Below are 23,280 nucleotides of genomic sequence, written 5' to 3' on the forward strand. Positions count from 1 at the left end.
TGCCTGTTTTTATCATTACTTAATTAATTAAATTTAAACAGTTTTTTTTCAAGCATTTTGGGACTCTGCTCTTAGGTACATACATTTATAATTATAATGTCTTTTGGATGTATTGACCCTTTTAATAATAAAAATGTCTTTCTTTTTCTTTAATAACATTTATTTGGTCTTAAATTCTGTTTTGTCTACTATTAGTAGAGACATATAACCTCTGGTTCAATTATTGTTTGCATGCTATAACTTTCCCATTCTCTTACTCTCAGCCAATGTGTATGTTTGAATCTAAGGTGTGTCTTTTATAGACAGCATATAACTAGATCATCTTTTTTTCTAACTTTTCTGACATTCCTTGTCTTGGTTTGAAGTGTGTAGTTTATTTACAGTTATCATAATTACTGATAACTAACCTTTATGTCTGCCATTTTACTATTTTAGTTTTCCATTACTACCTCATTTGTGTTAGATATTTTGTAGACTAGTATCTTAATTTCCTTATTAATTTTTTTATTTTAAAATATTTTCTTGGTAGTTGCCCTGGATATTAAAATTAACATCTTCATTTAAAATATTAGTTTGGACTAATGCAAACTTAATTTCAATAGTATAATAAATAGCTTCAATATAACACTGCTATCTTCCCCCTGCTTGTTTTCTGTTATCATAAGACAGATTAAATTCTTATACATTATAAGATCATCAACATATTATAATTATTGCTTTATGCAGTTATCTTTTGAATCAGATAAGATACAAATAATTTGCACACAAATATACATCCAGAATGTTCTTTATATTTACCTGTGTAGTTACCTTTGACACTGTTCTTTATTTCTGAGTGTCAGATTTTTGCTATTCCTGGTGTTTTTTCAGTGTTACCTGAGGGATGCCCTTCGGTATGTCTGATAAAGCAGGTCTGCTAGTGACAGATTCTCACATTTTTTATTTATTTAGGATGTCTTAATTTCTTTCTTGTTTTTGAGAGACAGTTTTGTTGTATGTAAAATTAAAATTCTTTATTTCTAGTATTTTGGATTTTTTGTTTCCTCTTCATTAGGCTGTTGAAATATCATCGCCCTGCCTCCCGGCTTCTGTTATTCTGGTGAGAAATAAGCTGCTAATCTCCCTGGGCTCTCTTGTATGTGATGAGTTATTTTGTTCTTTCTTATTGCTCTCAAAATTCTCTGTCTTTGGCTTTGACACACTGACTATGGTGTATCTTTGTGTGGACCTCTCTGAGTTATCTCACTTGAGGTCCATGGAGCTCTTGGATATTTACATTAATGTTTCTCATTAAATTCATCAAGTTTTCAGAAGTTATTTATTCAAGTATCTTTTGTGCTGCTTTCTCTTTTCCTCACTTTTTGAGATTTCCATGATTTACATATTGTCTTTGAGGCTATTCCAAAGGTTTGACACTCTGCTCATTTTTTTTATTATTTTTCCTTTTCTCTGCTAGTTCATAACTATTATTGAGCCACTGTAGTAAATTTTTCATTTCAGTGTTTGTACTTTTTGAATCTAGCATTTCCATTTTTTATTTTTGCTTTGTAATTTAGCTCTCTTGATTCATATTATCTATTTGGCAAGACATTGTTCTTATACTTTCCTTTAATTCCAGACATAGTTTTCTTTAGTTATTTTAAAACCTATTTATAATAATTATTTAAAGTCTGTCTAGTAAGTACAATGGGGGCTTCCTCAGGAACAGTGTATGTTGGCTAACTTTGTATGTATGGGGGGGCATGCTTAATATTTTATTTAAAGTTTTATATTTTTGTTAAATATTGGACATTGTCATTCATATGATGAAGTAAATCTAAGAATTAGTTTCCCCTCCCTAGTCTCCAGGGTTTGTTGTTGTTGCTGTCAATGGAATAATTATCATCTGAGGTGTGGTTGTAGAAATAGGGTGACACTTCAAAACATGGGGCTGAAATTCATTGTATGTGTACCATTTGAGTAGTTCTCTGCTAGGCCTTGGAAACATAAATAGGACAAATTTATCTAGGAATATAATGATCTAGTAAGTGGACAGGTTTAAGAATGATTGTTATTCAGTCTGTTGTGATATGTATCACCTTGAGAGACAATGGATGATCATGGTGTTTCAGAGGCAGCCATCTCTATTTCTGTCTGTAGAAGTGTAGGTCCTAGGAGTTAAGGAAGCCTCTGCAATGACATTGTTCCCTAAGGAAAAGCTGGATTTACTGCATGTACAAGAAACAAGATATAATCAGTATATTCAAGATAGCAGAAAACCATATATGTGGAACCATAGAAGTAGAAGTGACCAAGAGGTCACATGGCAAGAAATGAGGTTGGAAAAGGTAGAATTCACAATTTGGATTATTGCCTTGATATACTTTATGTAAAGCTAAAATTCATTGGAATCCTTGTTTTATCAATGTGGAAGTTGAAGCAGTAAATTGGACCAGTGACTGTCTATTCCTTATATAAAACAGATATTTTTTGAAAATTAAGTGTGCTAAAGACACATTAGGTCTACATCACCAATATAAAATTCCCACATAAATTGGGAAAGATGGCAGATCATTTGACCTGCAGATTTTCACTTTTCTTTTTCACTGTTTTCTGATGATATAAAAAGAAATGGCGGAGTGGCATAGCATTTGAGAATGTAAATGACAAGTATAAGCAAGACAGAAAACAGCCAGGGGAAATTGAAACCTTTCAGTCTCAGGTTATAGCAATGTTAATGAAGTGATATATTTTTTTTTAAACAAAATAAAACAAAACAAAAAACAAATCTAGACACACACCCTACACCTTCACAAAATTTAACTCAAAATGATGACCTAATTGTCAAGTGTAAGACTATAAATCTTCTAAAAGATAATGTAGGAGAAAACCTAGATGATCTTGAGTATGGTGATGCATTTTGAGACACAACACTGAAACTGTGGTTGCTGAAAGAAATAATTGATAAAATAATTGTTTATTTCTTTATTTTTTTAGAAAAAAGGAAGGAGAGGAAGAATGAGGAAGAGGGAGAGTGAGAGAGAACTGGGGTGTTGCTTTATTGCCTGGGCTAGAATGCAGTCTAAAAATGGGTATGCTGTAATTGTGTTCAGTAATAGAGACATGGAAAAAAAATGAGGGAAGAAAATAACTAAGAAGCAGCCAACCAATATTCCATTTAAACCTGTAAATACGTGTGATGTGGTACTGATAAGAGTGTATAGTTTGTATATTTAAAGTGGAGAGTTCTATAAATGTTAATTAAATCTACTTGTTCCCGATCTGAGTTCAAGTCCTGGATATCGATGTTAACTTTCTGTCTCATTAACCTGTCTGATATTGATGTTGAAGTCTCCCACTATTATTGTGTGGGAGTCTAAGTCTCTTTATAAGTCTTATATATCTGGGTATTCCTGTATTGGGTGCATATATGTTTAGGATCTTTAGCTCTTCTTGTTACATTGATCCCTTTATCATTATGTAATATCCTTCTTTCCTTCTTTTGATCTTTGTTGCTTTAAAGTCTATTTTATCAGCAAAAATTGCAACTCCTGCTTTCTATTTATTTATTATTTTTGCTCTCCATTTGGTTGGTAAATTTTTCTCCATCCCTTTGTTTTGAGTCTTTGTGTACCCTTGCATGTGAGATGGGCGTGGATGTAGCATACCAATGGGTCTTGGCTTTTTTTGCCTGTCTGTGACTTTGGATTGGGGGATTTAGTTGAATTAATAATAATATATGTGAGTTTGATATTGCTGTTTAATGTTAGCTGGCTGTTTTGCCCATTAGTTGATACAAGTTCTTAATTATGTTGATGTTCTTTATTTTTTGGTAAAGACTGATACTGGTTGTTCCTTTCTATTTGTAGTGGTTTTTTCAGAAGCTCTTGTAAAGCAGGCCTGGTGGTGATGAAACCTCTGAGTGCTTGCTTGTTCACAAAAGATTTTATTTTTCCTTCGCTTATGAAACTTAGTTTGGCTGGATGTAAAATTCTGGGTTGAAAGTTATTTCCTTTAAGAATGTTGAATATTGGCCCCCACTCTCTTCTAGCTTGTAGGGTTTCTGCTGAGAGATCTGCTGTGAGTCTGATAGGCTTCCCTTTATGGGTAACCTGACCTTTCTCTCTGGCTGCCCTCAGTATTTTCTCCTTCATTTCAATCCTCATGAATCTGGCGATTATGTGCCTTGAGGTTGCTTTTCTTGAGGAATATCTTTGTGGCGTTCTCTGTATTACCTGGAGTTGAATATTGTCCTGCCTTGCTAGGTTGGGAAAGTTTTCCTGTATAATATCCTGAAGCGTATTTTCCAGTTTGGATTGATTCTCTTCGTCACATTCAGGTACATCTATCAAATGTAGATTAGGTCTTTTCACATAGTCCCATATTTCTTGGAGACTTTGCTCGTTTCTTTTTATCCTTTTTTCTCTAATCTTGTCTTCACATTTTATTTCATTAAGTTGGTCTTCGACCTCTGATATCCTTTCTTCTGCTTGATCAATTCAGCTGTTAAAACTTGTGCGTACTTTGCAAAGTTCTCGTGTTGTGTTTTTCAGCTCCATTAATTCACTTATATTCCTCTCTAAATTGTGTATTGTTAACATTTCGTCAAGTCTTTCTTCGAAGTTCTTAGTTTCTTTGCATTGGGTTAGAACAAGTTCTTTTAATTCCCAGAAGTTTCTTATCATCCACTTTTTAAAGCCTGCTTCTGATAATGGAACACAGCCTTTCTCCACCAGGCCTTGTTCTGTTGCTGATGAGGAACTGTGATCCCCTGTAGAGGGAGAGGCGTTCTGATTTTGGGTATTCTCAGCCTTTTTAGGCTGGTTTCTTCCCTTTGTTATAAATTTATTCATCTGTGGTCTTTATAATTACCATCTTTATAGTTGGGTTTCTGAATTGTCGTCCAACTTGTTGATTCCCAGTGCTAAAATCTGAGCAACCCACTGCGCCGGCTAAAACAGCAGTGTTAAGATTGATGGTGCTTTTACTCTGCACCAAGAACCACCGCACCAAGGCAGCAGCAAAACTGCCTCGACGGCCACAAGAGTCGTGCTGGCGACCTGTGGGGCTCCTCCGCTGGGAATCACCTGGTGCGTGAGCAGCAAAAATTGATCTGAAAATGTGGCGTCCTCTCGTTCTCTGCACTTTCAGTGGGAGCTACAATCCCGAGCTGCTAGTGATCAGCCATCTTGGATCTTTCTCCCCAATGAAGTGATAATACAGAGATAGTTAATGAAATGATGTTACAGAGATACAGAGATATGTTTAGAAAACTGAGTGGGAGTTTCTGACCCCTAAATTGCATATTAAAGCTATATACCTATGTTTAGTAAATATGTAAGGAACAGAAACCGCCAAAACCTGAAAAATTGTTAAAGGCTGTTGTATTACATATGAAAATAATTGTATTTATAATTGGCTTATTTTGTGCCGACAAGATTATTTATTATAAGATAGGTTTCCAGTAAAAAAAGATCAATGGGCTCAGTAAGAAAGTTAAACATAAGAAAAGCAATTATTTTTTCTTTGCATTAACTGTGTATAACTCCCAGCTATTCATGGAGTGGGGGAAGAAGTCCCACAGAAACACTGTTTTAGGTCTGCAGAATGTGTTTGTGTGTGTGTGTGTGTGACCTCAGGAAATAGTTACCTTTCTTACAGACTTTTATCTCCTAATACCCATCTCTTAGTGCTGGAATCTATCATCTCAGGCAAGTATATATACCACAGCCAAAGACTCTATGTCCCCTCAGACTTAGACCGGATAGCAAGCCACTCTGACAACACAGAAAGAGAGCTGTACTGCAATCCTGAATATAAGGTGAGAAGGATGAATTGCTGTTTCACAAAAAGTAAATAATGTGGAGAAAGGACAATGATACGATGAACTTTCACACCATGTTCAATCTCTAAGATCAATGGAATTATAGTTGTTATTGCAAGGTAGAAAGTGTGTTTTTGTTAATGTTAAAATAACCATAGGTTAGAGCCCAATTGTTCATGAATCTTAAGTCCAATAATTCTAGGTAAGAACTTTATTCTGGAAGTAAAAGGAGTCCCTGAGATTTTTTTTTTCTTAAGAGGAAGTATAATAATAGGTAAAAAGCAAAAAACATGGCCAGACACAATTGCACATTTCTGTAATCCCAGCAATCTGGGGGGCTGAAGTGGGAGGATTGAGACCAGGCTGAGTAACTGAGCAACATAGTGAGTCCCCATCTCTACATCTCTACAAACAAAACAAACAAACAAAAAAATAACTGCCTTTGGTGGTGTGCACCTGTGTTCCCAGCTACTCGAGAGGCTGAGGTGAGATTGCTTGAGCCTAGAGAGTTCCAGGCTGCAGTTAGCTGTGATTGCACCACTGCACTCCAGCCTGGGTGACAGAGTCAGATGCTGTCTCAAAAAACAAAATAAAACAAACAAACAAACAAACAAAAAACAATCTGTTTGACTTCTTTTCTATAAAAGAAAAATATCTGAAGGGCCAAGAAAACAAAAATGAACAATTAGCAGAAATAGTCTGTATCTAATATTTTAAATTAAACATTCTTAGTGACCTTAAAGTGTCCTTTTGTTTATATTTTATTAAAAAGTGGGAGGGAAAAAAAAGAAAGGAAGGAAAAGGTGAGAAAGTAATAGAAGAAAGGAAAGAAGGGAGGGAGGGAGGAAGGGAGGGAAGAAGGGAGGGAGGGAGGGAGGGAGGGAAGAAGGGAGGGAGGGAGGGAGGAAGGAAGGAAGGAAGGAAGGAAGGAGGGAAGGAAGGAAGGAAAAGGAAAAGTCATTGAATTCTATCGAAATACAGAGAATTCACAAAAGAAAAAAGTGATTAGAAGAAAAGCAAATTCATTTTTTTCCCTTATTTTAGCAGCATTGTTTCTTAGAGATGTTGCAGGATAATATAATGGGATGACAGGGTGCAAATATTCATTGGAATTTTATTCCTGTTTTCTTATTTATATATTATAAATTCATTAAAACCTGAAATTTAAGAAAATTGCTGTGCTTTCATTACCCACCCCACCACCCATACACACACACGTAACACACAGCAATTTGACTTTTAAAAGCCTTATGTAAAATGATTTCGTGAATAAATAAATTCAGAGGTTAAAAAAAGAAAACCTGGCATAAAGTCAAAATAAGATTAACATTTAATGAATACGACAGAATATTGCTGTTTATTGCCTATCTCCTTCACAACACTGTAGGTCTGTAGACAGCAGACAATATGACTCTTTTGTTTAGGGATCTTACCCAGTGTCTAGAACAATGCCTACCATGGAGTCAGATGCCAATGCTTACTTGTTAAACTAGTGAATAAATGGATAGGTCAAGAGAACATAGGCTTAAATTTCATATCTTTTTGTTCTGTTACTATCTTTAAAAATCAGTGTTATCCGCTTGTTCTGACTCATAAGTGGGTATTGAACAATGAGAATTCAAGGACACAAGGAGGGGAACATCACACTGGGATCTGTCAGGGAGTGGGGGGCTAGGGGAGGGATAGCAAGGGGGTGGTGGGCTAGGGAAGAGAAAGTAGGGGGGTGGAGGCTAGGGGAGGGATAGCATTAGGAGAAATACCTAACGTAAATGAAGGGGTGATGGATGCAGCAAACCACCATGGCACATGTATACCTATGTAACAAACCTGCATGTTCTGCACATGTACTCCAGATCTTAAAGTATAATAATAGTAAAATAAATCAGTGTTAACCATTTTATAATGTTAAAATATGTAATACTTTGTTTCAATGTTTAGAAAGCCTGTATTTTATGATTTACTACAAGAAGACAAGGAGACATGGTTAAGGAAAATACTCTCCAACTACACCTTAAGTTTATTTAATTTGAAGACCATGTGAGTCTTGATTTCTAATTGCCCTCTGACCTTTTATCAAAGAGCCAGCTTTCTTGTTACTGAGGTAAGCTTGTTGTTTTCCTGCAGCTGGGGAGGAAATTCATCAAGACAGTGGATTTTCTAACAAAATCAAGACCATTTCCCTGAAATAAGTTTATATTTTTAATGGGTCATGTATCTAGCAGACATGGCAGCATGTGATACCCAAGTAAAATCATCTCACAAATCACCATTTGCTGATTCATGGAGGGAAAGCCAATTAGAATACCCTAAGTGAAAGGCTGAAGGTGGGTGGAGGGGTCAAGGCCTTGTCTATGCTGCAGCACATTTTCAAAAGCCCACCTGGAAGGGAGATTAAATTAGGCTCCCTTTAGAGGAAATTAGGGTTCTTTAAGACTCTAAATGTAACTTGATATTAGAATGGAGGTGTAATATTAAACCCAATTTAGAGAACATTAGCTTGCATCCCTTGAGCCCATGTCTCCAAATGTGAAGCAAAGAATTTTCTGCTAATGAAGGCAAAGGCTTCAAGCAGAGGTCATTTCAAATCTGTACTCAGAGGACAGGGGGTTCCCTTTCTTTCTCCATCAGGCAGCTTTTGCTGGTGATATTGTTCCCAGGTTTGCTTGACAGCCATCTGCATGGGACACTTAAGGACCCTGCAAAGGAAGTGCAAGAGGGAATGGAAATCTCATTAATGAATGATTATATGCTTTCTCAAGATTTGGAAAATGTCAAGGTGTTTTCTCTTCATATTGCTGATGTGCTCTTAATTGAGGCAGTGGGTAAGAGAAAGACAAATTCACATACAGAATTGTTCTTGACCACACTGATTTTTCAGGTATTTTGCCTTCTGTTTTCTTTGTGATTAATTGGATGAAGGGAGGATCATGTAGCTTAATAGCATCCAGGGCAAATATTTGCCAGACACAAAAATGGGAATGACAGCACCTTCCCTATTACAACAATGGTTGTCATAGGATTCAATAATTTAATAAGCAAAGTTCTGATAATTAGGTTGCAACGTACAGACATCAAAATGTATAAAACATTCCCATCTAGTTGCATCATGAATTAAAGCATCCTGAAAACCTTTGGAACAAAAGCCGTCACTTTTAAGAACACAGAAGTGTGTTTGAGAGAGAGAGGGGATGGAGGGAGGGACAGATGGAGGGAGGGAGGAAAAGAGGAAATATCTGGGGAGCGAGAATGCAGGTAAACCCATGAAAGCATTTTGCAAGTCCTAAATTAGTAATAACTTTTATTACACATTAACTTTTCTTTAACCAGCCTTGGGCACCTAGAAGAATTTTAGTATCTTACAACCCTGCATTTCAGTGAGATGCTTGTAAATTCATTTTGCCTTATTATGGTTAATATGCATACCAGGTAGAAATTTATTTTTTAACTGTGGTTGGTCTTCCATTCAAAATTGTATGCCACTCTGATTTTATGGGCCACGAAATACAGTTTCCACAGCCACCTCCTGCATCTCTCCGCCTCACTTACACTACTGGTCAATTTTTTTTCCTGTTGGACATCAAAGAATACAGTTTTAAACCACGAATTTACCTTCTCTTAGATATTTAAGGAAAAATAATATTTCTTAAGCCTTTATTCATTGACACTAACTCCCTATTCTCCATGTATAAAACTACAATTTGCAAAGCATTTACAATCTGCCAGGCAGCACGCTGAAAATATACAGTTTTGTTTTTTTTTTTAATGGACACAGTTTTGGAGCAGCAGTCATCTTACAAAGTAGAAAGAAACAAAGGGTAGAGGAGTTTAAACAAGACCTTGAAAATGGCAGATATTGGGTTCTAATTCAGGTCTAGCTCCTCCTCCTTAATACTGTACCATGCTGCCTCCTCTTACAATAAACCTTTTTCATGTACAGTTACAGACTCTAATTTCTCATCATATATATATACACATATATTTAAATTTCATAATTCATGGTTACTGGTACTTGAAATTTCATATTTTCCTGAAAGAATTACTGAGGTAAATTTCTCCATAAATTCATCTTTAGCTGTACAAGAATAATTGGTGCCAAAATTTTTCCTTATAGCTGAAAATCCACATAACTATCCATTAATTCTCATTATAATTAATATAAAAATGCAGTGTTACTATTAATGGATGTAATTACATACTGTAGATAACTGTAAACTCTATCATTATACTAATGAAATGTAAAACATTCCCAAAGCAACTAGGAACTTGACAGCAGCTGAAACATCAGGTAACAGCATTTCACCAGTTATTGGAGACTGGCATAAGGCTTGTAATATATTTGAGATCCAGCTCTGTGCCAAATACAAGTGATGTTTTTAAAAGATTAAATATAGTGTTAACACAGAGACATAAGAGAGTACACCATGCAGAGGTTTACCTCAAAATACTCAGGGGGAAAAAAAGAATCATGATGGGGCAACATAAGGTTAAGTACTCGAGGGTAGGCTGCCAATAGATCCTTCCTTAAATAAGCTAACATCAGAGTTTTTTAAAAATGATTTTGGACCCTAAGTAACTGTAATAGTGTCTGCCTCCTGCTGTGGTATATAAATGCTTTTGTTTAGGGACAACGCTGGTGGCCATACTTCTCCCAACTCCTCTCCTCTTTGACTCTTTGCTTCTTTGGCAAAATCCACCTTCAGATCTGGTACAGCTCATGAATTCACTCTGATTTCTGCACAAAAGTTCCCTCTTCCAAGAGGACACTGGCCTCCCTTGACTACTCTATCTAAACTCTCCTCCCTCTCTTCATCACTCTCACTACATTTAACCTCACTTTTTGTTTTAGTTATTGTTGCTTTTTAGAGAGAGGGTATTGCTCTGTCTGACAACTAGGCTGGAGGACAGTGGCATAATCATAATTCACTGTGACCTTGACTTTCTGGACTCAAGTGATTTGTCTGCCCCAGGAGATTACAGGCGCCCCCTACCAAGCCCGGCACCTTTTTTGTTTTCTTTAAGTCACTTCATTTTACTTTGTTTTTCATTTGTTTTATTTGTTCATTTATTATCTGTCACTTGTGCTTGACTGAAAGCACCATGATGACAGAGATCACGTTGGTCTTGCTCACCTAAGTATGTCCAACCTTTGGCATAGTGGCTAGACCATAATGAAATTAAGAAATACTTTCATTTTTTCTGTTAGAATGAATGAATAAATAAATGAATGAAGAATGAATAAATGAATGAATGAATGATCCACTAGTTATTTCTCTTACCACAAATGAGAGAATGATGCCGAGTCAAAGACCAATTCCTCTCCATCTTTTCTGGACTGCAGCCTCTCTGCACCCCTTCCACCTGCTCAGTGATTTTGATTCTACAGTTTGGTCATCTCTCTCCATCCTCAGTCTCCAACTTTTCTTTATTTACTGGTCTATCCCTAATAACATAGGGCATGAACCCATTGCTGTAATATTTAAATATATAAATATAAACATTTAAAATATGGTCCCATGGTCCCATATATTCTTATAATCAGTTATCTGAAGAAATTTGCTTCTGAAGATCAGCTAAAATATGTGTATAACTACTGCCTTTATTTCCTAAGATCCCATTTTTATCTTTCATCCACTTACCTGGTTTAATCTACTTGGTTCAATCCAGCCTACTGTCATGACTATGTGATTGCAAGGGTCACTGGGGGCAAATTCAGTAGATAGTTTGCATCTGCACCTCACTAGATTGCTCAGGGTTTTTAGCCAAGTAGGCCATTCTTGAAGCAGTTCCTCTCTGGGCCTCCAAAACAGCCCCTTCCCTGGGGCTTCTTTCTGCATCTTTGAACTCACTCCATCTTTTCACAATCTTCTCCTCTACTCTAATTCTTCCTCAATACAGTAACTGGACCTTCTTTCCTTCTCTCTCTTCTTTTTTTAAGTTCAGTGGTACATGTGCGGGTTTGTTACGTAGGTAAATGTGTGTCATGGGGGTTTGTTGTACAGGTTACCATCACCCAGGTATGAAACCTAGTACCCATCAGTTATTTTATTCACTAAGAGAATTCACTTATTAAAGATAACAGAATTCTATCTCCAGGATAAAATGTTCTTGTTTTCTGAACTTGTCTCTTCATTTGCTTCTTCAGTATCAGCACTTACAGTCATCCTGCCATCAAGATATGACCACCCAATTGAATAAATGCAGTGGATATTCACCATGTTGTTCTACAAGATCCTGTATGATTTTTTTTCACTACCTGTCTTTACAACCATATCTCATGTTAAATTTCCTTTCTGCCACCGCAATCTGACAATTCACTTTTTCCAATTAGTCAGGCTTTTTTTCCAGTATGGGGATCATCTGCCCTCTGATCCTATGTTAATTCTCTATTTCTCTCCTGACTTTGTTAATTTTTTCTTGTTCTTTTTTTTTAAATGTTAGCTTAAATATCTTTTGTTTTTCATTTGAGGACCTGCTGGCTAACCCAATGAAATCAGACTTCTTTAATTTTTTTTTTCATAGGAAGTCAAAATATTTCCTCACAGTAGTTCAGAAATCTTTATTTCTTATAGTGTCTCTGTATGAGTTAGAAAAATATTTCTCTTCCAAAAGATGGATTGAAAAAATGCCACCCTCTGTATTGTGAACGAATAATACTTTTCCTCCAAGCTGCCATAACCCCACATCATGACACATGGCTGACCTCTTAGATTTCTGCCTCTGTCTGTGCCCTCTTGCCTAAGCACCTTGTGCGAGATACACTTGTGATTCCTTATACTGATAACACTTTTCACAATATATAATATTTTTGTTATGTGTATTTCAGCTGTTTCTCCCTACTCTGTTAGATTCAAGAAGTCAGAGACCATGTAAAAAAAATTCATTTGCAGTTGTGTACTCAGAACTCAGTATATTTTGTAGCAGGAAAGGGCACCCAATAAACAATTGCTGAATAAGTAACTCTATGACCCGAGTTTGTGAAAAGTGGAGATTATTTATTTATTTATTTATTTTGGCACAGTAGACAGGTATATAGTCTTTCAGCACCAGATGTGTAAGGAGACAATTAGTTCACATATTTGCTAAACCCCCTTCTATGAATGATAATTTAATAGTCTATTATCTCCTGGTATCATTGCCTGAAAAACATTTCTTCTTTTCTTTCCAGGTGTATTCAGGAAGCATAATTTTTCCCCACTCAATAGTTGAAGACAGGCATAGATTCATAATCTCTAGAAAATATGAGGTTGCAGTTGGTTATTGTCTATTTCGTAAGTGTAAGAGATATTAAGACATCCCGAAATCATTCATTGAATTTAATTCTAATTGTTACAAAAATATTTTTTTCCAATGTATGTTTAGGAGAAAGGGCAGTAGGGAACATATTGGAAATCTTACTTCTAAACATACCTGTCTTGTGAATATAATGAAAACCTCAGCCTAAAGTGATGGTTCCTAAATTGTTCGCTGGTAATGAGAAAAAGCCTTATATGGACATGAGCAAAAATACCAGGCTAATGATTACATGAAAATTAAGAGATGTCTTAATTCTTTTTGAAAGTAGAACTTGATAAGACTTATCACCACAAGGGACATGATTTGAGAATCTTGCAGAAACACCGTTGGCACAAATAAATGGGATCATGTTTTTAGTCCTGCCTAGAAGTGTCGTTAGATGGCAGTTCAACACCCAAGGGCTATAAATATCAGCCTTTGTGATCAGGTGATAATATGTGATTTTGATCTAGTTACTACAGGTTTTAGATTCGTGGTTTCTTCATATGTAGAATAAATGATAAAAATCATATATATCAGCATTTCATAGACACTTATGAAAATAATATCCCATAATACCTAATCAATTAACCAAGTTCAACAATATTTTACTTCCTTTGTTTCAGCCTAATTCTTTCTGTGTCCTTATTCTGGCCCCTCATAATTATTGGACAAAATAAATTGGCACAATCACCTTTCTTTGCCATAGGTCCTGCCTTCTATTCTACAGCTAAAAGCTTTACCTTCCTTTTCAACTCCCAGCAACCATTTGTTGTTGTTTTCCAGTCTGGACTAATAATATTAGCTGGTTCCCTTCTGTTGTTAGCTTTGACATTAGGCATACTGTTCTTGGTTTTCCTCAACTATACTCATACACATGAAATTATATACTCATTAAATCATCTTTAATTTCTTAATTTGAGTGCGCCATATCTTCCTGCCAGGACACTGACCCACATTCCCTTTTCCTGCCTTTCGGATCCAATATGAACAAACTGAACTTTCCTTACTCAATAATGCAATACAGAGGAGCTATTCTGCAGAAACAGATGATTGAACATTTCAATTCCCCAGATACACATCTTTTAAAACTCAAAGACCATATTTCTATATCCAATGGGTCACCCAAGAATAAGCCTCTCTCTCTCTCTCTCTCTTTCTATATATATATATATATATATATATGTTTTTTAAACTGGGCCATCCAATATTGGAGTGGGAAACAAAACAGAATTCATGAGTCAAAGCCGGCATCAGAGAAGGTCAGGCCATGAGGGAGTAGTCAACGGGCTAGGTCAAAAAGGAAATACTCAGAAACAGTGAACATGGAACAATTTCGAAGTGGGATCCTGGAAAGTTATTACTTATTTTTACTAGGTTCTTTTATGTAGGCCAGGAGAAGACCCTTCACCTTTCAAGATGGTCATTCCATGAACATTTGTGTTGCAAGTGAGCTGGGTAGTTAGAAGAGACCTTCCCAAATCACTCAACTTTGTATTGGTTACCACATTCTCCCCTAATTGATAAGAGGAATTTTAGCAGGCTTGATTTTAGTGATGAGTTGGTGGGGTACAGTCTGGTAAACTGATTTAATGATCATATGCATACAAATCTATCTAAATATGAAGGATGAATCTTAGGAAACAATCTGAGGACCTCTTCACCATTATCCCACTAGCACATTTGTGAGGGTGTTTATAATGCCCTTTTAAGGAAGTTGCTGTGAAGTGCGCCATCCTTTCACATTATTAGCTTTGGATAAAAGAGAAGAGAATGATCATGTTGCAGTATGATTACAAAAGCATCAATGGTTGCAATCATTATGGTGATTATAAAACCACCCTATTGCTAGAAAAACTTGTTTCTACATTCTTCAGTGTAGAATGTGCTTGAATATTGTCATATACAAATTTATAAATAATATGAGCCTAAATTATATGTTTGATAAATTATAATAGTTTAGTACTTCATCAATTCAACATGGGACTTTCAGGAACATTCCAAGTAGTAAGAAACATAAAGACATGAAAATGCCTTTTCCCACTGCAAACATTGACAGGATTGTTAAACATTTCTTACAAGTTTACAGGTCAGTGATACAATGGTCGTGTCAACTTAGTACAACACACCGGCATTCCTGTAAATGATCTTCCTGATAGGATAGACAAAATGTTATAGAACAAAAACTCTATGTTATTTTTAATTGAGAAAAAAATCCAGTATTGTCTTTATTGCATTTAGAAAGCTTCAAAATCATTTTCCATTTTTTTTTGTCACAGAAAATGGGGTCATATTAAAATGTGCACCTTTTTGAGTGAATAGAATCTATTCATACATGCAAGCTAGAAGGGATTTCTGAAAAAAATGTTAGGCTAATTGTTATTAAGCGAAACAGAAATGTTTCCTTCAGCTGTGGTTTACCTGATACCTTAATACATCAAAGAAAAATATTGGGAAGTGAGATAAAGTGATGTCAGTGACAGTGATGATGAAAGATCTATGGCACTTTTTGCTGATTTTTTCTTCAACCATGATCATTAGCTTCACCACTGTTAATGTCTGTGGAGTCCAGCTTGAGAGCAAGTTTCTTTTACAGAGGATGTCACTGAACAAGTCACTGTATATTAAAAGATTACAATCTAAAGACTGTGTCATATAAAACTTTGTTTTCCTGAAAGTACTCAATCATTTCTATGTTCAATAAATATGACAAATAAATGTTTATTTGGAATTTAGTTACGATTTTGTTCGACCTCACCACCACTGCCAAATAACCACTGTTATCTAAAGACAATACAGATGTTTAACTAGTTTGACTCTTTTTCATCTCCAACATATTAACATTTTAGGACTATTTTCTTTATTTGTAAAATAACTCACTCAATACACTTTGCCACTTTCACTAAACTGCTGCCTAATTCCTGGGGGTTTACATCTGATCTCTGTGCCCAATTACTGTGATGAGAACCTAATGGGTAAATATAGTGTCTGTAGTTAAGTACTAATAGGAAGAAGGGCATTTCTGAGTGTCTTTAGAAAAGGCTACTGAGAGGGAGAATCTTATTTTGTCAAAAGCAAAGGGAGAGGATTTGGATAAGTAAGCGAGGGTCAATTATGTTTGCATGGAAGTCATTGATTAATAAAATAAGGCTATTCTTCCCATGATGGACCTTAAAACCAGCCTAGAAGTTTATTTGAGTAGGATATATGTTTCAGGAAAACCTGGAACATCACAAACTGCAAATATATACAGAATCAAATAAAAAGCAACTACAAAGAGCAAAATTCAAGTGAGCAAAAATAAATATTATTGGATATGTATTCTTGTAAAATGTATATTTATGTGGATTTGTTTTAAATCAACAGAAATCTACATGATTAAGAGGCAATTATAGGATCTTGGTCCTTTTAGGATGTGATGTTTTTGTGTGTTTACTTGTTAATAGAGATTTCCAAAATTTGACAGAGAAGAAGATTAGAAATGGAATAGGCATAGACTATTACAACAACCTATGTGAACAATCATTGTTTCACAAATACTCTCTTCTGAATGGAGAACCAAGCCTAAAAAAAAAAATTGCTCAACTTCTTGCACATTGATTTCTTCAGCCATCTGAAATTCCTTGACCTTTTCTCTTTTCTGAATGTCAATTGAGAGCTTCCCCACACTTTGCATCTTCCTTTTACATGCTGTCATATGTGATAGGTCACATTATCTAACTATCTCAGTGTGTTAAATTTATCTCTCCAATTAGCTCTGTGTGAACAAGATCTGTGACTTACCCTACTGCTTTATCCCTAATTACACTCATCACAGAGCTATGCACACTATAGATGCTCAATAAATAGATGGTGATATCCTGAATATGACCCTATTAAAAGGAAGGAAATTATGTTAGATTTGATCATATCTTTTCACATCTTAAAAATCCTCAGATTCTCTATTGATTCTAATAGTAATGTCTATTGATTCCAATGGTGATGTTTAAATTTTATTTACTAAAGACATCTATTTAGAAAGATAACATTGGTTATTCAGTGAAAATAATAATAATTAATTAACTATCTTTAGGAAATCCAGGAATAAATCAAATAAATCTTTTCATTGCAATAGAATTTCTAAGAACTTTTAGTTTGCAAATATTCTTTTCCATAGATGTATTTTTTAAAAGTTTGATAGAGTTCATGACCCACTTAAGATAATAACCCTCAGAAAACTAATCCATAAGCATAAATTATAATATCCTTAAATTGATAAGGGATAACCAGCTCAAATTCCCAATTGCTACAAAGAGAATAATATGCCTAGGAATACAACTTACAAGGGATATGAAGGACCTCCTCAAGGAGAACTACAAATCACTGCTCAAGGAAATAAGAGAGAACACAAACAAATGGAGAATAATATCATACTCATGGATGAGAAGAATCAATATCATGAAAATGGTCATACTGCCCAAAGTAATTTATAGATTAAATGCTAACCCCATCAAACTACCATTGACTTTCTTCACAGAATCGGAAAAAAAACTACTTTAAATTTCATATGGAACCAAAAAAGAGCCCATATAGCCAAGACAATCCTAAGTGAAAAGAACAAAGCTAGAGGCATCACACTCCCTGACTTCAAACTATACTACAAGTCTACAGTAACCAAAACAGTATCATACTGGTACCAAAACAGATATATATATACCAATGAAACACAACTGAGGCCTTAGAAGCAATGCCACCCATCTACAACCATCTGTCTTTGACAAACCTGATGAAAACAGGCAACAGGGAAAGGATTCTCTTTTTAATAAATGGTGTTGGGAAAACTGGCTAGCCATATGCAGAAAACTGAAACTGTACTCCTTCCTTCCATCTTATACAAAAATCAACTCAAGATGGATTGAAGTCTTAAACATAAGACCTAGAACCATTAAAAAAAACTACTTTTTAATGAAAAAAAGCTCATCATCACTGGTTATTAGAAAAATACAAATCAAACCACCTTGAGATACCATCTCACACCAGTTAGAATGGTGATCATTAAAAAAATCAGGAATCAACAGATGCTGGAGAAGATGTGGAGAATAGGAACACTTTTATATTGTTGGTGGGAGTGTAAATTAGTTTAATCATTTTGGAAGACAGTGTGGCAATTTCTCAAGGATCTGGAACTACAAATAACATTTGACCCAGTAATCCCATTACTGGGTATATACCCAAAAGATTATAAATCATTGTACCATAGTGACACATGCACACGTTTATTGCAGCACTATTCACAATAGCAAAGACTTGGAACCAACCCAATGCCCATCAATGATAGATTGGATAAAGAAAATGTGGCACATATACACCATGAAACACTATGCAGCCATAAAAAAGAATGAGTTCATGTCCTTTGCAGGGACATAGATGAAGCTGGAAACCATCATTCTCAGCAAACTAACAAGAACAGAAAACCAAACACCACATGTTCTCACTTATAACTGAGATTGAACAAATGGGAACACATGGACACAGAGAGGGAAACATCACACACTGGGGCCTGTCAGGGAGTGGGGGGAGAGGGGAGGGATAGCATTAGGAGAAATACCTAGTGTAGATGATGGGTTGATGGGTGCAGCAAACCACCATGGCACATGTATCCCTATGTAACAAACCTGTATGTTCTGCACATGTATCCTAGAACTTAAAGTACAATACAAAATAAATAAATAAAAAACAAGAACTGTGTCAAACTACTACAGAAGACATTAATCTCTGAAGAAGAAGAATGAGTCTATCTTTGTCCAAGGCCCACACATGTAGCACAGGGCTCATCACGTGATAACTGCATAACAGATTAGATGCATTCTCCTAAATAAGCTTTTAATATAAGAATTTCTTATACTTACTTTGCACAAGACTTCTCTTCTTCAATGGACATTGCTTCAATTCTATGCATCCAACATATATTAGGTGCCAAACCTCTAAACTTCCAAACAACTAGATAACTTTATCAGTAAGTAGCAATAAACAAACAAAAAAATGATTTGTTTGAGGGTGTTTCTTCTGTAATTTTTATCATACCTAAACCACAAAGACCAAGTTTTTCTTCTCTTCAGATTTAGTATTCAGCCCAGAGAGAAAGAACATATCTCGGAAATGCTTTCTGGACAGTGTATTATGTTTATAGAGAGAACTACATTTGCCTTTTTTCTACTTTTAGGTAAACATGCATAAAGGTTTCAGGATATTATCTCCTCATTTACATTAAATAATATTTCCAGTAAGCAAGTACATCATATCTTAACCAAAAATTGACTAAGTGGCTGAAGTGGAGCTTTATATTTTAATTTATATAAAGCTAAAATATATAATATTATCAGTCTGACTTACCTTTTCTTTCTAAAATTTATCATGCCTCTTATGATCTTTATTGACTCAGGTATTGATACACAGAAAAACCAAAATACTTTCTAGAAGATATCTATGATGGTTAATTTTATATGACAACTTAACTAGGTCACAAGATGCACAAATTAGACATTATTCTGAGGTGTGTCTGTAATGGTGTTTCCAGATAAAGTTAGCATTTGAATCAATGGACCCAGTAAAGTAGATTGCCTTCCCCAGTATAGATGGGCATCATTGAATACACTGAAGAAATAAAGAACAGGAAGAGGAAACCTGTTCTCTTTTTTCCTGCCTTACTGCTTGAGATGGGATATCTTATTTCATCATTTCTTGACTTCAGAGTGGGATTTACATCTTATCTTCGCTGATCCTTGGCCCTTAGGACTCACACAGAACTGCAATACTGGTTTTCTTCCAGCTTGCAGACAACAGATCATAGGAGTCCTCAGCCACCATAATTTCATGAGCCAATTCCTTAAAAAAATTCCTCTCTTTCACCAAATGGTTCTGTGTCTCTGAAGAACCCAATACAGTCTCGAACACACCCCATGTAAGAATTATTACAAGACTCTGATTTCTGTTATCCTTCCCTGTTGTCTGTCATTGAGAAGTCAGAATGTCAGTCTTTGATAAACAAATCCACTTCTCATCTTCCTAATCTTTGTAACTGGCCCCACGAATTACATAGTCGTTCAAGCCAAAACTTCTAGAAGTTATTTTTAGATTCCATCTTTATTTTGAGCATGTAATGCAACCACCATTACTACCAATTTTATATCCAAAGTATATGTGAATTCTGGGTCTTTCTTCTATCTGTATTACCACTCTATAAAGTTAAGACAATATGTTCCTTGCCTTATGATAAAAACCTTCTATCTGGGTTTTCCCACTTTCATTCACATCTCGTACAATCTGAATTTCATGTAAAAGCCAGAGTGATTATTTTTAAAATATAAGTCAGATCATATCATCCCCCTGCATTTAGGCCTCTTCCATTGCCTTCTCATTCACATAAAGTAAATCTAAGCTCTTTATCTTGGCTGACAAGAACCTGGATAATATGGTCCCTTCCCAGGTTTCCACATCTGTTGTGCTTCTTTTAGCTTTATGCACTATAATCTGGACCTCATATTCATTCTTGTATGTGCCACTGATTCACTCCAGGACAGCAATTAACATAAACATTTCCAAACCCTTTACTATGGTTTTCCTTGATCACAAAAACTTCACATTGTAGCTCAAATATCATTCTGTCCACTGTAAGTAAAACGTTTAGTTTCTCCTTCATCTATTTGTTCTATCATGTCAAGTTTGGTTTTTGTTTGTTTGTTTGTTTTTGTATTTCTATTCATTTACATTTCTTCCACATGACCAGGTCTTTGAGGAAAAAAAAAAAAATCTCTTTTGTCCTATTCGGTGCTGTATTTCCAGTATCTAAATGAATGGGAACTCTTTGGTACATACTTCTTAAATAAATAAAGATACTGATTGTTTTGTAACTTGGAGAATTTCATACATTGAGAAACAAGGTAATGAAACCCATTGAGAGATCCCCTCATATCACCATTTATTTTCAGGTGTCAGGACCTCAGCCTGGCCTTACTTTTTGATACTCCCTGTGTAAAATTTGCTTCCCTCCAAGACTCATTCTAACACAGCCTCAAACAAGATACCTAGCCTTGGTAGACTTAGATAAATATTTGTTCTCTGTGCTTTCAAAACAGTCTGCTTAGTTCTTCCACAGGATAGCAAAATCAAATGTTTTATCACTTACTTGCTTCTATAATTCATCCAATTTAACTCCATGTCTTGAAAGGCAAGAGAAGTATGTTGGGCATATCCTTTTTCTAGTACCTAGTATGTAATTTATAGAAAGGTACTATTAACATAGTACCTAGTATGTAATTTATAGAAAAGAATTTTTGTATTGAAAGGTCTTTTTTAAAGTTTATTTGAAATACCATTATTTATAGCTCTAACATTATGCCAGAAACATCCATCTACATACTCCACAATCAGACTTGACAAAGATGACACAGCTCTCAAACTTTAGAAGTTGAATTAAAGAAAAATTAGAAAACCATTAGACATATTTGTAGTCAAAGTAGAGCAACATTGGAAAGGGGAGATTGGTCCCAGTGACTCCTAAATTGTCATGCCCATCTTAGACAATTATTGTTAAAATATTTCTCTTATTTATGAGGAATCATAGGATGGTCTGGAGTTCTTTGCATGTACAGAAGAAATCCCAAGAAATTAACATTTGGCTTTAGTGACCTCTCATTTCCTTTTCTGGTCCTGACCTCTGAGTTCATTGAAGCCATGGTTTTCCACAGTCTTTCTCTTCAGACAGCATCTTGTGACATTCCTCCTAGCAACCCTCTTCTGTAATCTGTGGATAGTAATAGAAATATCTATTATCTATTAGTAGAGGTACTTGCAAGAAATAATACTTGCATTCAAGACGTGAATTAGATGGTGGCAGGTAACTCAAGTTGGGCGAGCAGTACCCAAAAGCACCATTTTCTCCAGAAAATGCCTACTGACCTTGAGACCTATATGAAACTTCCATACATAAAGGAAGGAAAATACATACAAAAACACTTATAACATTATAACTCAGGATATGAACCCAATACCACCATTTAATTTGTGTTTCTCTCACATATTTTATGTGTAATTTAATCCTGAAAATTCCTTATAATGTTTCTGAACCTCATTTTTCCTATTCTTAAGACACTCCACAATTTAGCAAACCTAGAGTGTTCTATGAACACCTAATTTTTGGATCTTTCCAATGTTCAAAATTTGCCATTGGTGCTTTTTATAATTTTCTCTTTTAGTATTTGGAAAAGCTGTGACTTCTATTGCACCAATTCTTGAGTTTCCATCTTTTTAGAAAATTTCACTGTGAAGCCTTCTTGAGTCTTTCCATACAGGGTCCCTTACGTCCTCCTCAGTACTTCCATAGCATTATGTATGATTTAATTGCTATTTCTTATCATCAAAAGCCTCATATTATCATTACAGAGAGAATTGTTTAGTTGAAAGTTAAGGGGTTTAAGTGCCAGACCAACCAAACTTAAGCCCAGGCTCAAATACTATTTATCCACAGGCCAAAAAAAAAAAAAAAAGGAAGTTTCAACAATTAGTTCTGAAGAGATTGATTAGGCACATTTTATAAATAAAGAAAATAAGTTTGAGAATGCTACAATATTTAATCTTTCCATATCAACCATGTAGCTTAATTTCTGTACTGATCAATACTTAATAAATGTGGCAGACAAAATTCTTGTTCCTAAATAGTCCATCAACTAATGAAATTTTTAAATTTTATGGTCTTCATAACACTAGATCTGTGCTCAAAACACTAGGACTAGAATATCTTCAATATCAACAGTATACCGTGTAATCCATAAATTTGTGTTGATTAAAAATACAATGATAATAAATGTATTTTTAAATGATAGATCATGAAGACATAGTCTTCTACAATTATCATAAGAAGCAATAATCACAAGAGCAAACAATACATTCAACACTGTTTGGCTAATAGTACAAATAAACTTTGTATAGCAAATAAAACAGCATTGAAATTTAAAAAAAAAAAAATTGAAAAGTATTTCCTGCAAAATATATTCTACAATTATTTTTTCCACAAAAAATACAATGACATTTAAAAAGTCTAAGTACAGCCTCACAATGTGACATATTTAATTCTAATCCCAGGTATTATGAGCCATTGTTCTGTTCACAAATAAAAACCTGCTTTTAAAACCCCTTACCCTCAATTCAATTTCTTTAAAATTCAAGGT

The 23,280-nt window shown here is 35.1% G+C and overlaps 1 protein-coding gene across 2 annotated transcripts in view; it reads right to left on the reverse strand.

Annotated features, from left to right (window-relative positions):
• Positions 1-21,399: 21,399 nt before the first annotated feature.
• Positions 21,400-23,280, reverse strand: part of CDH8 (cadherin 8) — a 385,302-nt gene continuing 383,421 nt past the window's right edge. For both annotated transcript variants that reach the window (XM_032284101.1, XM_032284100.1), the window contains exon 13: positions 21,400-21,857. In XM_032284101.1, the coding sequence (XP_032139992.1) occupies positions 21,811-21,857 (47 nt within the window). In that variant the 3' untranslated portion in view covers positions 21,400-21,810. The remainder of the gene's footprint in view (positions 21,858-23,280) is intronic.

Source organism: Sapajus apella, unplaced genomic scaffold, assembly GCF_009761245.1.
Source record: "Sapajus apella isolate SASKATOON/1434 unplaced genomic scaffold, GSC_monkey_1.0 scaffold15, whole genome shotgun sequence".
Lineage (NCBI taxonomy): Eukaryota > Metazoa > Chordata > Mammalia > Primates > Cebidae > Sapajus > Sapajus apella.